Source organism: Panthera leo, chromosome A3 (genome assembly GCF_018350215.1).
Source record: "Panthera leo isolate Ple1 chromosome A3, P.leo_Ple1_pat1.1, whole genome shotgun sequence".
In the NCBI taxonomy this organism is placed as follows: Eukaryota; Metazoa; Chordata; class Mammalia; order Carnivora; family Felidae; genus Panthera; species Panthera leo.
The window spans coordinates 22421849-22444100 of record NC_056681.1 but is presented as its reverse complement, the minus strand read 5'-3'; the positions used below and the strand labels follow the sequence as shown (position 1 = coordinate 22444100).

At 38.0% G+C, this 22252-nt stretch overlaps 1 protein-coding gene across 6 annotated transcripts in view; it reads right to left on the bottom strand.

Annotated features, from left to right (window-relative positions):
* Positions 1-22252, bottom strand: part of RBL1 (RB transcriptional corepressor like 1) — a 64946-nt gene that overhangs the window by 566 nt on the left and 42128 nt on the right. For 3 of the 6 annotated variants that reach the window (XM_042931023.1, XM_042931025.1, XM_042931026.1), the window contains exons 17-22: positions 18736-18912; positions 17198-17269; positions 15202-15292; positions 9677-9825; positions 8112-8276; positions 5306-5661 (exon numbers count right to left, since the gene is read on the bottom strand). In XM_042931023.1, coding sequence (XP_042786957.1) covers positions 5491-5661; positions 8112-8276; positions 9677-9825; positions 15202-15292; positions 17198-17269; positions 18736-18912 — 825 coding nt within the window. In that variant the 3' untranslated portion in view covers positions 5306-5490. Of the gene's footprint in view, positions 1-5305; positions 5662-8111; positions 8277-9676; positions 9826-13473; positions 13634-15201; positions 15293-17197; positions 17270-18735; positions 18913-22252 lie in introns of those variants that run through there. The other 3 variants (XM_042931024.1, XM_042931027.1, XR_006200463.1) reach the window with 3 other exon arrangements.

Genomic DNA, 22252 nt, shown 5'->3' with positions numbered 1-22252 from the left:
CCAACAAAGCTGGAAAAAATTCAGTGTAGCATATACAACTTAAGACTTACACATTTTCCTTCATGTGAAAAATAATTGTAATACATTTTTTTAAGATTTTATTTTATTTATTTTGAGAGAACGAGGGCACAAGTGACTAGGGTCTGAGAGAGGGGGGGCGGGGAGAGAGAGAAGAGGGACTCGTGCTCACCAGAACTGGGGCTCCAGCATACCTGATTCGGGGCTCAAACTCATGAACCCCAAGATCATGGCCTGAACCAAAGCCAGACACTTAGCCGATTGAACCACCCAGGCCCCCCTAAAGATTTTATTTTTAAGTAATCTCTACACTCGATGTGGGGATGGAACTCACAACCCTGAGATCAAGAGTCTCATGCTCCACTAACTGAGCCAGCCAGGCGCCCTTGAGGTCGTTTGTTTATTAAAACAAGCTCTGGCCAATTTTATTAAAGAGGTCATCTTTTTAAATTTAACAAATTTTTAGGAGTGCCTGGTTGGTTCTGTTGGTGGAGTGTGAGACTCTTCATCAGAGTTATGAGTTCAAGCCCCACGTCATGTGTACAGATTACTCAAAAATAAAATCTTTAAAAAGATGACGTCTGAGTGCTGGGACTATAGTTTGTTTTGCTTTTGTTTATGTATCTTCTAATTTCTCTACAATAAATGTGATTTTCTATAATTAATTATTTCCCGAAGTGATGATGATGATGATGACCTAACTGAAGTAACATTCAATTTGGTTTGGCAGTGCAGCGTCAAGGAGGATATTTGAACCTGGATCTCCATACTCTTGGCCATTATACTCTTCTGCTGGCTTCAGACTTCCATGGTAAGAACAGCCTGGGATGCTTAACAAAACTGTGCATCATCCTATTGAATCTGTATGGTTCATAAATCTTCAACAGTGATTCTTACCATTGGGAATTTTGATGGGACTATTGCCTAGATGTAGGATCTGAGGATCTGAAAAACCTCCTGAACATTTTCTTAACATATTAAGGGTCTGTCATTGATGCCAAATAACCTCACATATATATTAGTTACCCCACCTGGAATCTATCATCATTAATCCTTCCTGGAAAGTCATCCCTGACTGTGACCCCATACATGCTCAGTCAGGTGACTCTCTGTCCCCACTACCAGCATCCGAAAGTGTACAGCTCTTCTTGACAGGTGTTTACTTAATTCAGGGACTGGTGCATGCTCGCCCCTGAATTGCGATAACCAAAAATGCAAAAATGCCTCCAATCATTGCCAAATGTCCCTTAAAGGGACAAAATTACTCCAAAATTAAGAACTACAAATTTGTGTCTCATATCAGTCTAACCATCCTCTCCTCCAGCCTCTCCACAGCTTCAGATTCCTAAACCTTGCTATTCAAAGTGTAGTCCTTGGACTAGCAGCATTGGCGTTAAGGGAGCTTGCTAGAAAAGCAGAATATTAGGCCCAACCTCAGATCTACTGAATCAGGATCTGAGTTTTACCAGGATCAACAATCCCTGGTGATTCCTATGCACATTAAATTTGAGAAGCACTACCAGGTCTCTAACTTACTTGGGGGTGACTATCACTTGGAACAGAGGTTAACAGTTCAACAAAATTTCTGGAGATGATCATTCCATGGTAAAGGGCAGGACCTAAGAATCTGTATTGTTATCATGTGGCTCAGGTAATTCTCATCCTTGGGCAAATTTGGGAATTGTTACTCTAAAATAAACATCAGATTTTGTCACTATCCACCTAAAATTAAAATCTCTTTAGTGACTCTCCATGGCCTACAGTAGTGATTCTCAACTCAACCTTAGGTGCTTACCTAGGAAGTATTTAGAAATCTGGATGCTAGGCTGTTCCCCAAACCCACTAAAAACTCTAGGGGAGGGACCCATCCACTGGTGAATTTTTCAAAGCTCCCCAGTTGCAGCCAATGTTAAGAACCACTGGGAATGATCAAGCCTGAGCTGCTTAACCTAGATTAGAAAACCCAACTGTGAAAGGCCCCTGCCTACGTTCCTAGCCCTATTTTGGATTGTATTTTTGCCTGTGCACACTATACTTCAACCTCACTAAACTACCTGTAATTCCCAAACCTATGGTACAGTCATGCCTCTGGGCCTTTCTACAGGTTGTGCTCTCTGAATGGCAGTTATTCATCCCTAAGGACTGAATTACCACTTAGCTCCTTCCCCTTTAGAGTAATTTTAGATTTCCTTCACACACCTGCCCAGGCAGAGTAATTCATTCTCTTTTCTGTGCTAATACCATGCCTCTTTGTGTAGAGCTCTATTACTATACTTATTACATTATACAGCTGATTCTTGAACAACGTGGGTTTGAACTGTGCAGGTCCACTTAACAGGCAGATTTTTTTTCAATACAGAACAGTACTGTATTTTCCTTAACATTTTTTTTCTCTTATTGTAAGAATACGATATATAACATATAAAACATACAAAGTATGTGTTAATCAACCATTTGTTATTGGTAAGGTGGAATTCTGGTCAATAATTAAGTTTTTGGGGGAGTCAAAAATTATACACGGATCTTTAATGGCAGGGCATGAGGTGTGTGTGTGGAGATGTCAGTGTCCCTAACCCCCACGTTGTTCAAAGATCAACTGTAGTAATGGGTTACAATTATTATATCTTGAGAATGAAAACTAAGGCTGGTTTAGTTTTATATCCCTAGCACCTAGCTAAGGGCCAGGAATATGGTAGGCAGCTAGTAACATTTTTGACTTAGTGAAAGTAGTATAAAAGAAGAAAAAAAAATGAGCAGGAATATTATTACTTTCTTAAAAAATCTGAATTAATATAATCTAACATTAAAATCTTAATTAGAAAAGAACTTTAAGCTGTGAGTTTCATCTGGAGAAATATGAATGAAGGCACTAAGAGAGAAATAAACCCTTTCCTTAATTCAGTAACATAATTTGGTCCACAAATTCATTCCAAGGAGTTAAAATAATCCTGTTTCTTTATGTGTCTAAGGCATTTTTTGAACTGAGGTGAAATTCACCTAACTTAAAAATTACATTTTTATTTTTTTAAAATAATCATTTTAAAGTGTATTTTAGTAAATTCACAATGTTATACAACCACCATCTAGATTAAGCTCTAAAATGATTTTCCTCCCCTCAAAAGAAACCCTGCTACAAACATTGGGGTACATGTGCCCCTATGAGTCAGCACTTTCAACAATAGCCAAATTATGGAAAGAGCCTAAATGTCCATCAACTGATGAATGGATAAAGAAGATGTGGTTTATATATACAATGGAATACTACTTGGCAATGAGAAAGAATGAAATCATGCCATTTGCAGCAACGTGGATGGAACTGGAAGGTATTATGCTGAGTGAAATAAGTCAGTCAGACAAGGACAGATATGAGTTTTCACTCATATGTGGATCTTGAGAAACTTAACAGAAGACCATGGGGAAAGGGAAGGGGAAAAAAAAGTTGCAAACAAAGAGGGAGGGAGGCAAACCATAAAAGACTCTTAAATACAGAGAACAAACTGAGGGTTGATGGGGGTGGGTGGGGGGCAGGGGAAAATGGGTGATGGGCATTGCAGAGAGCACTTGTTAGGATGAGCACTGGGTGTTGTTATGTAAGCGATGAACCGTGGAAATCTACCCCCAAAACCAAGAGCACACTTTATACACTATATGTTAGACAATTTTACAATAAATTATATTAAAAAAAGGAATAAAGAAAAGAAACCCTGTACTCAAGTAGTTAGTCACTCCCCATTTTCCTCCTAGCCCCTGAAAACCACCAGGAACATTAACTTTTAAGTTACACTAAGGTATTTAAAAGATATAAAGCAGATATTTAAAAAGGTCTAGGTTCTAGATGGCTGTACAATTGTTTCTAGTCACACAGAAAAGAGTACAAATGTAGTTTTTTTCAGTATCTCAAAAACTCCAATGTTTTATTAACCATTTTATGTACACTGATATCAAGTCTTGAAAACTAATAAAAACATGTCCAAAGCTTCTTATATAGTCACTGTACAAATGTTTATGTATGTTTTCTATAATAATGAAGATGAAAATGACACAATAGTTACAGCTACATAAAAATATATACAAGGACTTAAGACACATTTGATATTATTTGGTTTACAACATGTGTAGATACTACACAAAAAATGAGGATATAATTTGCAGAAAAGTAAAATGTGACCAAAATCACTTTTCTTCTTAAAATTTAAAAATAAAATTCCTGACAATAGCAGTTACTAATTTACAGCCAAATCTTAGACTAAGTCAAATTAGCCAGGGTTAGACATAAGTTAAGTTAAACATTTTGTATTTAAAAAAATAAGTTTTTCAGTTTAAAAAACATACATTTCATAACATTTTCTCAAAATTAATTAAGAATGGTTTATCCATGTCCTTCCAGATTCTGGAAACACATTAGAAAAAGTGAATATTGAACAGCTGATTCTTTGGAAAGCTGCACCCAAGTACCCCTTTTATTAGGTTGTGACATCAGCTAAGAGGGCCTTTATTAGGTCTGGAAGGCAAGGAGCTGGAGCTCAGGTACGAATCTACTTATGCTCAAAGAGAGAAAGGCCATGAGAAGGGAGCTAGACAACCCAGGATAGTAGTGGCACTTGGATGTGGAGTTGCCATAGTGGGTCAGAGACAGGCTGGTGTATCATCCTTTGGCTCAGGTGCTATAGGAACCAATCCCTATTCAATATACATATGTATTTTTTAGAGTAATCTCTATGCCCGACATGGGGCTTGAACTCACAACCCTGAGATCAAGACTCACATGTTCTCCCAACTGAGCCAGCCATGTGCCCCCCTGCTCAATATTAAATGAGAACAGAAATATTTCAAAGTGTGCTTACCAAAAACAGATTATGTACCTTCATATTACAAAGCATAGAAGGAGACATTTATTTTAAAAAAGTGAGCTAAAAAGTTATGAGGTATCTCCTTACTTCATCCTAAAACTAACCCAAGAAAGAGACGTTTAAAAAATTCTTTAACTATTAAAATATTTAAAAGGCACTTGAAATATTGCTTTCCAATCCATGGGGCGCCTGGGTGGCGCAGTCGGTTAAGCGTCCGACTTCAGCCAGGTCACGATCTCGCGGTCCGTGAGTTCGAGCCCCGCGTCAGGCTCTGGGCTGATGGCTCGGAGCCTGGAGCCTGTTTCCGATTCTGTGTCTCCCTCTCTCTCTGCCCCTCCCCCCTTCATGCTCTGTCTCTCTCTGTCCCAAAAATAAATAAAAAACGTTGAAAAAAAAAAAATTAAAAAAAAAAAAAAAAAAAAAAAAAAAAAGAAATATTGCTTTCCAATCCAACTCAAATATACTGTCAATTAATTTTGGACATAAAAAAAGCGCATAATTTTGGTGCAATTTTTCTTGTAATTCAGTGATACTTTCCATCTACAGGGCTGAAAGTTTTGAGGGACAGAGCCCCAACATTCTGCTACCTGAAAGTGCTTTTAGCGTAGAAACAGGAAGGATGTTAATGATTTGCTCTCTCACTGACAACATCCTGTAGTCGTTTAAGCAAAACATCATCATTTTCTTGACAGAGGCGTTTGGCAGGTGATTCTGCATCACCATCGATGGCTATTGCTCGCTTCTTGGTTCTCTGTTCACCCTGTCTTATCATATTGTTGATATCTTTCAAACTCTGCAAAAATAGAGGACATGTGTGAGTAAAAGGGGAAAAAAAGCAAACAACTAAGCTAACTGCTTTTTCCTGCACTCTACCCAAAGCTGAACACTAGGGTAGAGATTATCTTTTGAATCTAGGCCAACCTAATAAGAGCAATTAGATCTAATCTTTTCATGGTTTTAAAAACTGGATTTACCTTACAGCAGTAGTACTCAAAGACACTGGACCAGATGCAGAAATATCAAGTTGCTTACTAGGAATGCAAACTCTCAAGCCTCACCCTAACACCTACTGAATCAGACACTCTAGGGATGGAGTTCAGCAATCTATGTTTAATCAAGCCCTCCAGGTGATTCTGAGCTCCCTTGAAATTTGAAATCCTCTTCCTAGAGCAATGCTTTTTAAGCTTTAATGTGCTTACTAATCATCTGCAGATCTTGTTAAAATGCAGATTCAGATTCAGCAGGGCTGGCATGAGGCTTGAGATCAAGCATTTTTTAAGTTTATTTTTTATTTATTTATTTTTTTTTGACAGAGAGAGAAAGAAAGAGAGAGAGAGAGAGAGAGAGAGAGAGCGAGCGAGCACATGCACGTGTGAGCAGGGGAGGGGGTAGAGGGAGAGAATCTCAAGCAGGCTCCACACTGAGTGTGCTCCGTACTGAGGTGTGGGGCTCAATCCCAAGACCCTGGGATCATGACCTAAGCCGAAATCAAGAGTTGTTCAACTGACTGAGCCACCCAAGTGCCCCAAGATCCTGCATTTTTAATATGTTCCCAGGTGATGCTGATGTTGAAGGTCTATAAACTATATTGAGTAGAAAGGCCTTAGAGTAGTGGCTCCTGAAAGCTGTGGATCATAACTGTCTAGAGAACCTGACTGGCAGAGCTTTGGGATTCAGTAGGTCTATTGAACAGATCCGTGTTCAACAAGGTCCCCCAGGTGATTCTGGTCTATGGTTTTGAAATCACTGCCTTAGAAGTTAGCTGGTCCCATCTTTGATTTCATTTAAGAATCTCTTCTAAACATCCTTGTAGGAAATCGACTTCTATGAAGAGGAAATGCAAATCTGTGAGGTATTCTATCTCAAGTGAGGTTGACTTCTGGAGACATACTAAACATATTTGCTTGATAGCCTTTCAAGTATCTGAAAACATCAATCATATAACTGTCACATATTCATCACTGTACGGGAGTTAAGATGAGGATAACCATAGAACTGTTTGCATAAATAAGAGAAGGCCTCTGTTTTTAGACTTTTCACTATCCCATCACCAAAGGAACTTCCACTTTAAAAGCTTTTCTTTAAAGTCAATATTCCTCGTGTCTGACCACCTGCCTTACTGGTCCCTTCTCAAGATCATATTTAAGCAGGGTGACACACTGGACTCTTGCAGTGAACTTCCCTAGTATCACATCAATAGTAATGGATTAAGCTACTGAAGCAGTTGAATACACTGCTCTTAATCACAGGAAACTTGCCACAGTAACAGTTCATATTATTTAAAAAAAAATTTTTATTTTTTTATTTTATTTTATTTTTTAATTTTTTTTTTTTAACCTTTATTTATTTTTCAGACAGAGACAGACACAGCATGAACGGGGGAGGGGCAGAGAGAGAGGGAAACACAGAATCGGAAGCAGGCTCCAGGCTCTGAGCCATCAGCCCAGAGCCCGACGCGGGGCTCGAACCCGCGGACTGCGAGATCGTGACCTGAGCCAAAGTCGGACGCTTAACCAACTGAGCCACCCAGGCGCCCCAAAATTTTTTAAATGTTTATTCATTTTTGAGAGAGAAAGAGACAGAGCGTGAGTGGGGGAGGAGCAGAGAGAGGGAGACACACAACTCGAACTCATGAACAGTGAGATCATGACCTGAGTATCCATAAACCTCATGTGTATATTGCTATCACGGTATTTGTGATATTCTGACAAAACTACCTTCTTATTCATCTATTTTCCTGCCTGGTTGTGGATTCAGATCAAGGCAGGGAATGGATTTTCTTTTTTTTTCAATTCACTGCAGCAATCCAACCCCTATATTAATTACAAAGAAATGCTTTATAAAGCCCTGCTGACATGAAGTGTAAAGAACAGTCTGAGTCAAAAGTGAAGACCAATACTGTGGGTTTACGTGTTTTAAAAAAATTAAAAAATATTTATTTTTGAGAGAAAGAGAGAGAGATAGCATGAGTGGGGGAAGGGCAGAGAGAAAGGGAGACAGAATCCAAAGTAGGCTCCAGGCCCTGAGCTGTCAGCACAGAGGATGATGTGGGGCTTGAACTCATGAACCATGAGATCATGACATTTGCCGAAGTCAGAAGCTCAACTGACTGAGCCACCCACATGCCCCAATTCATATTTATTACTAGTAATTTTGCAGACAAAGAGCAAGATTAAAGATTATTAACTGGCAATATGAAATCCAATTTTTAACACAAGTACATAGATTGTTGTAACACCTTACCTTAGAAGGGCTGCCATTGAACTTATATAGCAGAGCACTCCTTGGTGTAAGGCCTGATGCATTCTTGTGTGGGGAAACATAAATGGAGTGCTGCTGGGAAATGCGGCGTGGTGAGCCTGGTTGTTGCTTAATATGTGGAAAAGGAGAGAGTGGTGGAGCTTCCATCTGAAATAATCCAAAAGTAAATTTTTGTATGATAAAAGTTCTTTTTTGAATCCCACCATATTTTTATTCCTTTATTTTTTTAAGTAGGCTCTGTGCCCAACATGGGGCTTGAACTCACAAACCCAAGATCAAGAGTTGCATGTTCTACCAACTGAGCTAGGTAGGTGCCCCCATATTTTTATTCTTATTGGCATTTCTTATGTGTCAGCTACACCATAAGAATCTATTAATGGCTGAAAAAAAGCAAAGACATGGTCCATTACCCCTTGTTTTTCAAGAGTTACTAACAGATATACTAAAATTTATTTTCCTGCATCTTTCAGGAAATACTGAAGAATTCTGAGACACCCAGAAGTGGTAATAAGCCAGGAGTGTAGTATAGTATATAGGAATAAGCCAGAAAGGAGAGGCAAAGAGTAATCAATATTCTAACACAATGATAATCTCTCTATATACATAACATACACCTCCTGCCCCATAACCAAAGCCATAGCAGAGAGAATAAAAGAGAGACAGAACTCTATGAGCCAGAAGGATGGGTCCATCATGGAACAAATTTGTTACTGAAATGATTAAGACTTTATACTGAAATGCAAATTATTTAGAAATAGAATTAGGGAAGCAGGGTCTGCACTTTAATATTCTCAACAATGTTTCCATTCTAGGAATAAATAGAGATGGTTCCTTAATTAATAATTTCATCATCTTCAACTGAAGCTAATAAAACTAGTTTCAATTGGCTCATGACAGACATATTCATGATAGGGGAGGTGGAACTGATGGGAGTTGAATGAATAGTCATGGCCTCTGAGAATAGTCACAGACTGCATTCCTTGAAATGTAAAAGGAGACACAAAATACACATATATGGCTACTGGCTAGATGCAGTTTCACTTGGTTCCTCTTACAACTAAAGTCTGCTCTCCTGGGAACCAACCTCAGCTTATACACTGATGATGTTTTCACAGGCCTGCTAGTACTGCCAAATCTGCATTAAAATGTCTTAGTGTTGCCTCTACTAATGATTCAGGCCTATTTATTTCCTTTTCTCTTTATCTTGAGAAAAACATTTATCTCATATATACATATTACAATAGAAATTAAAATTAAGAGAAAAAATTAGCAGAATTGTTTTCTTTTTTCCACATTCTCATCTAGTAGTTGCCCATATGTTAACATAATTTCCAGCAACATAATCATAATATGGATAAAATTTCCTTGATTTCTTCTGGTCTGTGTCGTATGATAGTTTTAATCATTCTCTAATTAATTACTGGTATTTTTTTTTCTCCTATAAAATGCATCAGTGACACTTTAACTCTGAAACACTTATCTAATAAACTTATAGCAATCTAACTATGACTATGAATATTCATATCATAGTAAAATATAAAACATACCACATGGTCCTGATTTGACAAGTCATATCTCAGTGCAAATGACTTCACTCTTCCTACATATATTGTATTATAAAATTTGATAAGATCACCTCTTTCCTCTTTCACTGGTCCACTAGAACAGTCAGGTGTTTTTGTAGCATCTTCCAATTCTGTTAAAAGATTCAGGGTTATGACAGATGTATTATAATACACAAAGTGGTGATCTGAATCACAACTCTATGATATAAAAACAAAATCAGAGGCGCCTGGGTGGCTCAGTCAGTTAAACATCTGACTCTTGATCTCAGCTCTGATCTTTTTTGTTTTTTTTAGTTCATTTATTTATTTAGAGAGACAGCAGAGCCTGATGTGAGGCTTGAACTTACAAACCATGAGATCATGACCTGAGCTGAAATCAAGAGTTCTATGCTTAACTGACTGAGCCACCCAGGTGATCCTCAGCTCAAGTCTGAATCTCAGGGTCGTGAGTTCAAGTCCTGCATTGGGCTCCATGCTGGATTTGGAACCAACTTAAGGGGAAAAAAAAGTAAACACAAATCTTTATATAAAGCAATTAATGTTTTTGGAAAATGTTTGAAACCCATCTATATTATGTATAAATTAAATTGGAAACTTGAGAAATACAAATACATGTACTTAGGCTAATACTCTTCTCTTTTTTTAATTTTTTAAATGTTTATTTTTGAGAGACAGCAAGAGACAGAGTGTGAGTGGGGGAGGGACAGAGAGAGAAGGAGACAGAGTCCAAAGCAGGCTCCAGGTTCTGAGCCTGATGTGGGGCTCAAACTCAAACCAGGAGATCATAACCTGAGCCAAAGTCGGAAGCTTAACCGACTGAGCCATCCAGGCACCCCAAGGCTAATACTCTTTTCTCTAGATACTATTTCAGCAAGAATTTTTTCACAACGATACTTTTTAAGTTTATTGATTTATTTATTATGTATTGGCGGAGGGGGGCAGAGAGAGAGAGAGAGAGAGAGAGAGAGAGAGAGAGAAAGAGAATCCCAAGCAGGCCCCATGCTGTCAGCATAAAGCCCAACGCAGTGCCTGAACTCATGAGCCACAAGATCATGACCTGAGCTGAAATCAAGGGTCGGATGCTTAACTGGCTGAGCCACCCAGGCCCTTCTTCTCAAATTTTTTTATGCACAGTCCCCTTTCCCTGTAACACCTACTACCATCCTAATAAATGCTATTCCAAGCCATATTGGCTTTGTAACAGCTGTTGTAGGTTATTCTCACTACATGGATCAGTCAAAATTATTTAAGGTCCTCCTTTGATTAGAAATTTCTGGACACAGAGACTATACACAGTCTTCAGATTTGTGTGTCATTCCAATTCTAGTCATTAATATTTATATAAAGTAATGGGCTCTATTTATTTTGAAGGAACCAAACATTTAAAACTCTCTGGGACCTTGGTGGGATGCCTGGCTGGCTCAGTCAGCAGAGCATGTAACTCTTAATCTGGTGGTTGTGAGTTCAAGCCCTATGTTGGGTGTGGAACCTACTTAAAAAAACAAACAAACAAACAAACAAAGTGATATTTTGGCAGTTTCTTGTGAACTCTAAAAGGCATGGCCATAATATAAAAACAAGTAAAAATGTGCTCTATTTATATCTTCATTGTCTATCTGGTGATTTTTTTTTTTTTTTAATTTTTTTTTTTTTAACGTTTTTTTTATTTATTTTTGAGACAGAGAGAGACAGAGCATGAACAGGGGAGGGGCAGAGAGAGAGGGAGACACAGAATCGGAAGCAGGCTCCAGGCTCTGAGCCATCAGCCCAGAGCCCGACACGGGGCTCGAACCCACGGACCGTGAGATCGTGACTTGAGCTGAAGTCGGACACTTAACCGACTGAGCCACCCAGGCGCCCCTACCTGGTGATTTTAAGATGGGCATAATGTGAAATAAAGTTACCTGATTTTCAATATGCAGTTACCAATATTATATATCTCATATGAAAACAGAATTTTTGTCTCATGAGAGAATTTGCTTCTACTGTTTTCTTTTAATGTAACCTATTCAACATTTCAAGTATTTTGTTTTTATTATGTTTAATCTCTACACCCAACATGGGGCTTGAACTCACGACCCTGAGGTCAAAAGTCACACACTCTTCCGACAGAGCCAGCCAGGCACCCCAACGACATCTAAAGTATTGCAAATAAGGAATATGGCCTTAGACAAATTAGCGTGAAAAAGAAAAAGAAAAAAAAACATTTAAAGAGAAATATTCATTAATAAAAAACCATAAATTTTATACTGCTTAAAAAATGATAGGGGTGTATGGGTGGCTCAGTTGGTCGACTGTCTGATTCCGGGTTTCCACTCAGGTCATGATCTCATGGTTCATGGAATTAAACCGTGCATTGGGCTCTTACTGACAGCATGGAGCCTACTTGGGATTCTCTCTCTGTCCCTCCCCCACTCATGCTCGCTCTCTCAAAAAAAAAAAAAAAAAAAAAAATTAAAAAAAACTTAAGTAACAGCTGTTACTTACTGAGGTCTTACTATAAGCAGGTCTTGTGTTAAACATCATACTTACACCATTCTTTGTAATCCTTAAAACAAGTCTCTGAGGAAGTACTGTAAACCTGTCAGTGTACCATTATACACTTGAGTATTATATTTGTTACTGAGATTAAGCTGTAATCTGGGTCTCTCAAGTGTTCTAGTCAATAATGCCAGTCTAGGGTGGTCTGGTGACATAATGGTGAAGAATTGGTATTTTGATCAGGAAGCTCATTCCCAACAGGTAGCTATTATAAGAGTTTCTGTTAGGTTTATCTTAATCAAAGGCCAATGCTTTGCTAATTAACATACTCAATGTAAGAAATGAGTTTTTATTCATTAAACAAAGGGGGGGGGTGGGCACGCCTGGATGACTCAGTCGATTGAGTCTGACTTTGGCTCAGGTCACAATCTCATGGTTCGTGAGTTTGAGCCCCACAATGGGCTCTGTGCTGACAGCTCAGAGCTTGGAGCCTACTTCGGATTCTGTGTCTCCCTCTCTCTCTGCCCCTCCCCCACTTGTGCTCTTTCTCTCTTAAAAATAAACATTAAAAAAAAACTTCAAGGGACGCCTGGGGGGCTCAGTTGGTTAAGCGGCCAACTTTGGCTCAGGTCATGATCTCACCATTTGTGAGCCGGAGCCCTGTGTCAGGCTGTGTGCGGATAGCTTGGAGCCTGGAGGCTGCTTCGGATTCTGTGTCTCCCTCTCTCTTGGCCCCTCCCCTGCTCATACTCTGTCTCTCTCTTTCTCAAAAATAAACAAACATTAAAAAGCAATTTAAAAATTTAAGAATCTGGTTTTTATTGATGAAAATAGTGACTGTTATGAAAGCCTAATGCTTCAAGTTGGTGCATGTTGGGGAAATTAGAAGTACTTAAATAGACTGGTTAACATATTTGAGACACTGTCCACAATATCATGATACAGATGAGTGATTCACTGAAGTCTGTGGAGCTTTACTATTATGGATGATAATGAAGACCAGCCCTGAACTCTGATGCATGTCATTTGCTTGATCCTGGCTTTAAGGCTAACAGAGTCCTGAATCTGAAATCTTGGCACCTGCTTCAAGTGAACCTTTAATGTGTGAGGTGGTGGTTGGACAGCTGGGTGTTTGGACAACCTATATAGGATGCATAAACTATGTGTGCTTTCTAAATAGTAATCATTTTATACCTAATTAAGAATTTTATAGAACCAGAATTGTTCTTCACTATGTGGTGTTCTTTGTTATGTTTAAGTCATAGCAACCAACCATAGCTGGAGAAACTTTAACATACCTTATCTGAACATAAACTTGCCTGACTGTATCCTCCACTGTAACTTTTTCCTTTTTGGTGCCAGAATTCCTGAGTCCATTATCACTGGATACTTGCGCAGCTCTGTGCCATCACCATTGGATAAAATCTTAAAAATCGTTGTTTGCTTGCTAATAAATATCTAGTTAATAAATGTATATACAACAGAAGTTGATTTGAAACCTTTAGGTTGTAGAGAGTAGCTAACCTTCATTGACCTCAAATTTCATTTGCAGATACTGTATCTATTGAACTTCACTGCTCCTTGTATGCCAGATACTTGCTAGTCGTCACTTTGTTTCTCATAGAGAACATTATTTTCCAGCTAACCTCTGGTGCCTGTTTGTCTCTACCCCCACTCCACATGCCTGGTTTTGTATGGACAGAAAAACCACCTGGGACAGATGAGCAACATGTGTTACAAAAATAGAAAGGCTGTGTGTGTGTGTGTGTGTGTGTGTATTTTATACACACGTTTGTAGTTGATATATATGTACGTATATATAATATATATGCATTTTTTCAGTTTTACTGCCTAATACACTTCCATTGCCTTGAAAAGGCTCAGGAATAATATATCTATGTAAAAAGAATTGAGCTTGGCTTATGTATCCTTAAACAGGGCAGATTCTAGGGCATTGTTATTAAAAAAAATTTTGGTGAGTAAGATCTTAAAAGTTCAGATCCCAATAAACACCATAATGATCACGGATATCTACGTGATGAAAAAAAAGAGTCCTTGACTCTGGCAATTTTCTCTAAGAATTTATCCTAAGGATATGGATCAAAGATTAAGCTACGGTGATGTTCCTCACAAAGCTATGTATAATGGTTAATAATCTAAATGTCCCACACTGTAGAATACATCACAGTACATGTGTTACACATGTACACATTTAGTAATGGGAAGATGAGACAAGGAAAAGATGGGCAGAAGAAGCATTTTTACAGCTTATCAACATAGGAATAACTACCTTGACAATATGAATAATTGATTTTCCTTTCTTTGAAAAAAATTTCCTAGTGCCTCAAGTCTTACATATCATGATGGTAACAACAGGATGGCAGCTTTGTTGGTGGTGGAAGAATACTTATATACTTATTAATGAACAAGACATTTCCTTAATTGTCACCCCAGGCAGATCACTGACAGCTACCTTACTTCCCCTGTAATTCAGATTTATTTTTAAAATTTACTAAGAGCCTTTTATGTGTTTTATTAATGTTGTAAGTATACTACAAAACTTTTTTAAAACAAAAAAAATGTTTTAATGTTTATTCATTTTTGAAAGACAGAGAGAGACAGAGCACAAGCAGGGGTGGGGCGGAGAGAGAGGGGGACGCAGAATCTGAAGCAGGCTCCAGGCTCTGAGCTGTCAGCACAGAGCCCGACGCGGGGCTCGAACTCATGAACGGTGAGATCATGACCTGAGCCGAAGCCGGACACTCAACCGACTGAGGCACTCAGGCGCCCCACAAAACTTCTTCTAAAGCACAATTAATAGGGGAAAAATGGTTTAAATTCACAACCTCTTTGGATGGAGGCATCTGACTCATACTTATCTCAAACTTGTTTCTTCCCAAATGCTTTCACATATGCATTATCCATTCCACTTACATCGCTAACCCCATGCTGCCTGACATCCACTGCATTATGTACAATGTAATCAAAGGTATATTACATATAGAATATTAAATTGGGCAACTTACCATAATCTGTCATTTCAAAATCACCATTTATGTTTTTATTGTATGCCATAACTTCTTTTGGAATACTTTTCAACAGTACACTTCTATAGACCTACAGGTTAGAGTGGAAAAAGACTGCTAAGTCATAAAGATGCACAGTTTAAGCAAAACCAAAATAAGAACAGAATATCATGCCAGTTAAAAGGTATTTGTCTGTATTGGTGATAATCAAGGTCAAAATGTTACTAGGCTGGTAAATATAGATTATAGCAACCATCTTAGTAGAGGGGATATGGAAACAGAGCCTACCACCTAATACTGCCATTGTAGTTTACAAAAACTAAACACCGATGAGCAGGTTTTGCCACATAAAAGCAACTTCAAATATCTGAGCTTGTTCTTCTTTTTAATTCCTTGCATAAGAATCATTTGATTTCATTAAGGCTTGTTTTCCTACTCCCATCCCATTCCCATCTCCTTTCAGATGGCCACATGAAAATCTGTTTCCCTTCCTTCTTCTAAATTCTTTCCTACCTCCAAGACAGCTGAAAGGCATAATCCATTTCCCCTCATCCTATGGGTGGTAGGTAAGAGAGGATATTTAGGAAGCTATGGCTCGGTCTATTTTGGACCCACACTAACTTCACCTTAATGATCTTTAGGGATAATCTGGACCTTTCTAGAATCTGTTCCTGAAGGATTTTTCTGAAGAGGTCCAGACACTCTTAGCCTATCAGAGGATATAACAAATGCTTGTACTTGGCTCTTCCATGTATTTTAGAGCTTAAAGAAGTGAAACTCTATGTGGGGCTCTCTTAGAAGGGGGTGTGACTACCAGTACTTAAGCATGGGATATCTGAGTAGCTACATCATATCACATCTCTCTTCCTAAGATGGCAGATCACCAAGGCTAGAAAAGAGGTCATTATGCTCCCTAGAGCTCAGCAACTAAGCTCCTGAGTGGTCAAAGCCTTAAGGTAGCCCAACTGTATGTTCTTCAGCTGTAATAATAACAATATGGAACTAATAGTCATTAAATACTTACTATGTGTCCAGCCACTAGGCTAGCATTTTATATTTCCATGACTGAAAGGTTTTATAGGATTTTTACCATGGCTATTATAAAATGACATTATCAAATATGCTTGGTATCTATTTAAAGATTCAAACATTAAGATTCTTAGTAGGTGGCAAATGAAGCTAGACTTGAGCTAATAAATCCTCAAATTTCACAGGATTTTAAACATCATTAGAGAATCAAGTCCCACACAATTAGAGAATATTATTATTATTTAAATTTATTTTTTTGGTAATCTCTACACCCAACATGGGACTCAAACTCATGACCCCTGAGATCAAGAGTCACGTGCTCTTCTGAGCCAGCCAGGCATTATTATAGATGATTTTCATTAGATTATTTATTTTAAAGTTTACTTATTTTGAGAGAGAGAGTGCGTGTGCAAGTGGGGAATGGGCAGAGGGTAAGAAAGAGAAAAAGGCAGAGAGAGAAAATCCGAAGCAGGCTCTGCACTGTCAGTGCAAAGCCAGATGCAGGGCTCCCACAACCCTGGGATCATGACCTGAGGTGAAATCAACAATTGGACACTCAACCAACTGAGCCATCCAGGCACCCCTAGATTTTTTATTAAAGTAGGCTCCATATAGTACGTGGGGCTTGAAATTCACCACCCTGAGATCAAGAATCTTATGCTCTATAGATTGAGCCACCCAGGCACTTCCCTTCATTAGATTTTTTGTGAAAAATGTCCCCACTCAACAAATGAACAAATAAATGGAATAGGAAAACACATGACAAATATATGCAAATATATCGATGAGTATATAAACAGCCAATTTCCTGGCTTTTACTGAAATTTTCTTTAGAGTTTAATGATATCCACTAAACCAAAAAATCTAAAGTACAGTAAAACTATAAAAGAAGTTTACCTTTTCTATGACTTGTCAACAGAGAACTAGTACAAATCTATTTTTGGACGGAAGGAAAAATGTTACTCACATGACTGTTTGCCTGGGGCTGATTCCTATAACTTTTCATTATTTCTTGAAAAGTTCTTTCTTCTTTTGTTACCTAAGGAAAAGTAAATTCTGCATTTATCAGTTGCTCTTAAAAGAAAAATGGCTCTGAACAAAAGCTTCAATTATAGGTTGGCAGTGAGAGCAGTCCTGCAGAAAGTCATTAACCCCAGGCCAGTCCATGACTAAAAACCACTACCATTTATGATTTTTTTACTACCTTTAAAGTTCAGGCTTTGTGGCCTGTGGGGACTCAGCTAATAGCTTCATTAATCAAAAGCACTGAGATTGCTATGGTATAACTTTACTGAAAATACATTTCTTTTTATAAAAAGAATGATACCAGAAAACTCCGATCTGCTGCATCCCCTGCAGTCTCTGGTTTTACTGACTTTTAAAGTACCCTCTTAAAAGTAAAGTAGCCACTTACTAAAGGATAAAAAATGTCTTATGGTGATTCACAAGAAAACTGAACAATTATTACAGGATTAGGTTTTTAATATTTTAGGACAGACTATATGGTTTCCAATGCTTAGACAGAAAAGTTATGGTGGTGGCCAAAAGGAAGGAAATGAATTGGTGATCCATAACAGTATCCCTTCCAGTCTATTTGTTATTATAAAATTTACTTAAATTACTCCTTCTCTCTGCTTTACTGTCCGTTAGCACTAAACCTGTTCTTCCATAATGATGAGCTAAAAATGGCAAAGCCTGAACTCTGAGAGTTCCATGGAAAACACAAAATATTAGGTAATAACATTTATTAATCTCTATTTTGTATAGAGATCTTAAAGGCATTGTGAGAGAGGAGTCAAAAGGAGTTTGAAAACATGTCCTCTGCCTCAAAAAGCTTAAGAATTAGGTCTTAACTATGTACATCTGCTAGTACTGCCAGTGTGGTCAATATGGTTCAGACCAAAGTTATAGATGATTGTTTCAGGTATATCAGAATTTTAAAAAGCAAGTAAGATATACTATTTTATGAATGAAAGCATGTTGTAGCACCTAGAAAGTAAAATGCTTTTCTGAGGTGGTGCAAAAAATCACTGGAAAGCAGTATATTAGAGAAGCTATTTTATGAAGTATGAGTTCATTAAATTATGAAATAAGAAATCCTAGGGTGCCATTTATTAACTGTATAACTGACCAAGTTACTTTCAGCTCTGGGCCTCAATTACTAACCTACAACATAATGATCATTTTATTGTAAAGTATTAGATGAGAGGGGTCACAGCGATGGGGGTAAAATGATGTTCACATTAATAGTATGGAGAACCATTTATACAAATGGTCTCTAAGACCTTTTCCAATTTCTTTACAACCAATGTATTCTTATGATGTGGGAAAGCTGATTATTACAAAATGAAATGGAGAGTCCAGAGAATAGATGCAGTAGCTGGAATTTACTACTTAACAATAGTGGGCATTTGAACAAACTAACAATTAAGTGCAAAAGATTTTCACTTTGTGCTTCAAAAACGGGTAACTAGGGCAAAGAGCTTCCCCCAACTTATACATTACCTTTGCCATGATGTAAAAGGCACAAAGAAGCAGCTGATCCAAATGTCGGTCTTTCATTAGATCAGGGCAATGAACTAAAGTGAATTCAAAACATGTCCATATCTTCCTTCGTAACTCATTTGAAACATCCAGTTTTAAACATAAATCTCGTAATCGTACACTTGCTAAATGATAGACCTAAGATGGAAGGTAGCACATTGATGCAAAAAAAAAACCCAGTAAATAATTCTTCGAATTTATGTCTTACCATGAACATGGGCTTTCAGGCCAAGATTAACAAATACCTAGGCTGTTGATAAATGTATGTAAAATTACATAAAATTTCTGTTCTATAGTACTAGTTCACTGGCAGAAGACTTTAATTCTCTTCAGAAGACTGTCTTAAAAACTCTTTTGGAAAAGATGTCCTCTATCCTGTCATCTATGTAAAGTAAAAAACACTAAAATGCAAGATTTACTTGCATCACGATCATTATGAATACATAATTTTTCAAGTGTTCAGAAATCCCCCGTACCTTTTTTTGTTCAGAAAAGATTACTAGGAAGTCTAAAATGTCAGATAATAGGGGTGCCTGGTTGACTCAGTTGGTGGAGTATGACTCTTGATCTCGGGGTTGGGGGTTCTAGCCCCATGCTGGGTGGAAAGATTACTTTAAAGTAAAATCTTTAAAAATTTTTGAAAAAAAGTCAGATAATAAAGAACTAAAATGTTTGATTTCAAGAATGAGTCAGAAAGCAAAACCATTTAAAAAACCTCCCCTATATTCTACACTGTTTTTATGAGCACATAAATGGAATATTAAAGTAAATGAGATACAAGGTTTTTTGTTTTTGTTGTTTCTAAGTACATCAGAGTAAATTTAGTTCAATGCCCTGAACCTTTCATATACAACTTTTATACGAATTGATAACTAATGCAAATGACCTGAAGGTCCTGCAAGATTCTAAAATGGCTTCTAATCATCCAGGAAGCATTATGTTTTACTGTTTTAAAAACTGGTGACCCTGCTGTGGTATCTCTAAATCCACACTATTCTGTTTGAACTAAGTCTTCAAATTTAAATGTTCAGGGAAAAAGAATCAGGCATCCCTTACAGCAAATTATTTTTGGGGACGCCTGGGTGGCTCAGTTGGTTGAGCATCTGATTCTTGATTTTGGCTCAGGTCATGATCCCAGGGTCCTGAGATTAAGCCCAGTGTCAGGCTCTGTGCTGGGCATGAAGCCTGCTTAAGATTCTCTCTCTCCCTCTGCCCCCTCCCCCGCTCTCTCTCAAAATTAAAAAAAAAAAAAAAAAGTATCTTTGGCAGGAAAATAATCCACAAATAAGAGTTTAAAAACAAATATAAGCTATCCAATACACTAATCTGATAGTCAAATGGTAGACTCCAAAGCCACAAGTGATTCATTTTATAGCAAATTCATTTTTTCTGCATCCTATCCCCTTGTTTCTAGTCCATCTGGCCAAAAGATAAACAGAATCCATTTGGGTCAGTGCAGTGGGAAAGATGCCAGAACTTTACATTTGTCACAGAAAATAAAAGATAATGGCCCTAGTTAAAAAGATTAGAAATAATAAGTCATTAAGTAATATTTGTTAAGTATCTTTTACAGAGTTGATCCAATGCCTTAAAGAAACACATACTCTGGAAGTCTGATTCTGACAAAAAAAATTCAGAGTACATTCTATTCAGTCCTGGAACACCAGCACCATGCTGAATTCAGCATAGATAATAGCTGCAACTTACTCAAGGAATGGTTATTTTGAATTCACTATAGATACGGACACATATGTTCTTTTTTTTTTTTTTTTAAACGTTTATTTATTTTTGAGACAGAGAGAGACAAAGCATGAACGGGGGAGGATCAGAGAGAGGGAGACACAGAATCTGAAACACGCTCCAGGCTCTGAGCTGTCAGCACAGAGCCTGACGCGGGGCTCGAACTCACGGACCGCGAGATCATGACCTGAGCCGAAGTCGGACACTCAACCGACTGAGCCACCCAGGCGCCCCACGGACACATATGTTCTTTATACAGACATCCTATTCTCTTTTAGGATAGAGTTTTTCTAGTTTCTAATCTATGTCAAACAGGTTATAATTAAATGGAAAGAAGGATGCCTGAGTGGTTCAGTGGTTCAGTCAGTTAAGTGTTTGATTCTTGATTTTGGCTCTGGTCATGATCCTGGGGTTATGAGACTGAGCCCTGCATTGGGCTCCTCGATGAGCATGGAGCCTGCTTGGGATTGTCTCTCTCTCCCTCTGCCCCTCTCCCCAGCTTGCACTCTCTCTGTCTGTCTGGTCCCTCTCTCAAATAGATAAATAAATGGAAAGAAAAAAACCCAAGATTCTGAAATAAATGCAGAATTAAAAATTCAGAACTAGGGGTGCCTGGGTAGCTCAGTAGGTTATATGTCCAACTTGATTTTTGCTCAGGACATCATCTCACAGTTTGTGGGACTGAGCCCCACATCGGGCTGTGCACTGACAACGCAGAGCCTACTTGGGATTCTCTCTCTCTCCCTTCCTCTGTCCCTCTCCTGCTTGTGCTCCCTCACTCTCTAAATAAATAAACTTTAAAAACAGAAACAAAAAACAGGCCTTATATAGGCACAAGGTGGAGGCAGTAGTCATGGAGGCAGAGTAGAGGAGGCAGTGGGAAGTAGAGAAAATGGCAAGTCTCTCAAGAATTATGATTAAAAAGACTAGAGGAAATAAATTTAAATTTGCATCAAAAGCAATTTGGAAAGATAATTTCTTAAAATTTTTAAGTCTTAAACCCTAATCACAATGCTAAGACAAAAAACAGTGCTTTCTTTTTCCTTCACAATTTTTTTTAACGTTTATTTATTTCTGAGAGAGAGAGTGTGAGTGGAGTAGGGGCAGAGAGAGAAGGAGATAGAATCTGAAACAGGCTCCAGGCTTTGAGCTGTCAGCACAGAGCCCGATGAGGGCTCGAAATCAGGAGGCTTGAGATCATGACCTGAGCTGAAGTTGGAAGCTCAACCAATTGAGCCACCCAGGCGCCCCTCCTTTATAATTCTTGAGAATGGGCTAGCCAGCCATGTAGTTATGGAGTAGACTACAGAGGTACTTTCAGTTCTGGGATTTATTTTAGAGAAGAATCATGTTTGGTTATAAAAATCTAATTAACTTACCTGTCTTATCAGAAGTTGACAGTGCTTGTAAAAATGGGTAGGGCAAATTGAAATTATTTCTATGTTAAATCTTTCAGTCCTTTTTCATTAATACTACAGTAATGCATGTATTATAATGGAAATTGGTCAAATCTTAATTTAAAAGGTAAGGGGTGCCTGGGTGGCTCAGTCCATAGAGCATGTGACTTTTAATCTCAAAGTCATGAGTTTGAGCCCCACTTTGGGAACAGAATTTACTTAAAAAAATAAATAAAAGGTAACACATTGGATTTATGATAAAAACTGTGTAGCCACCCAGTATTCCACCAATTTTTGTAACAATTCTTCAATAATTTAAGCTTATCTGTAAGATCCAAGAA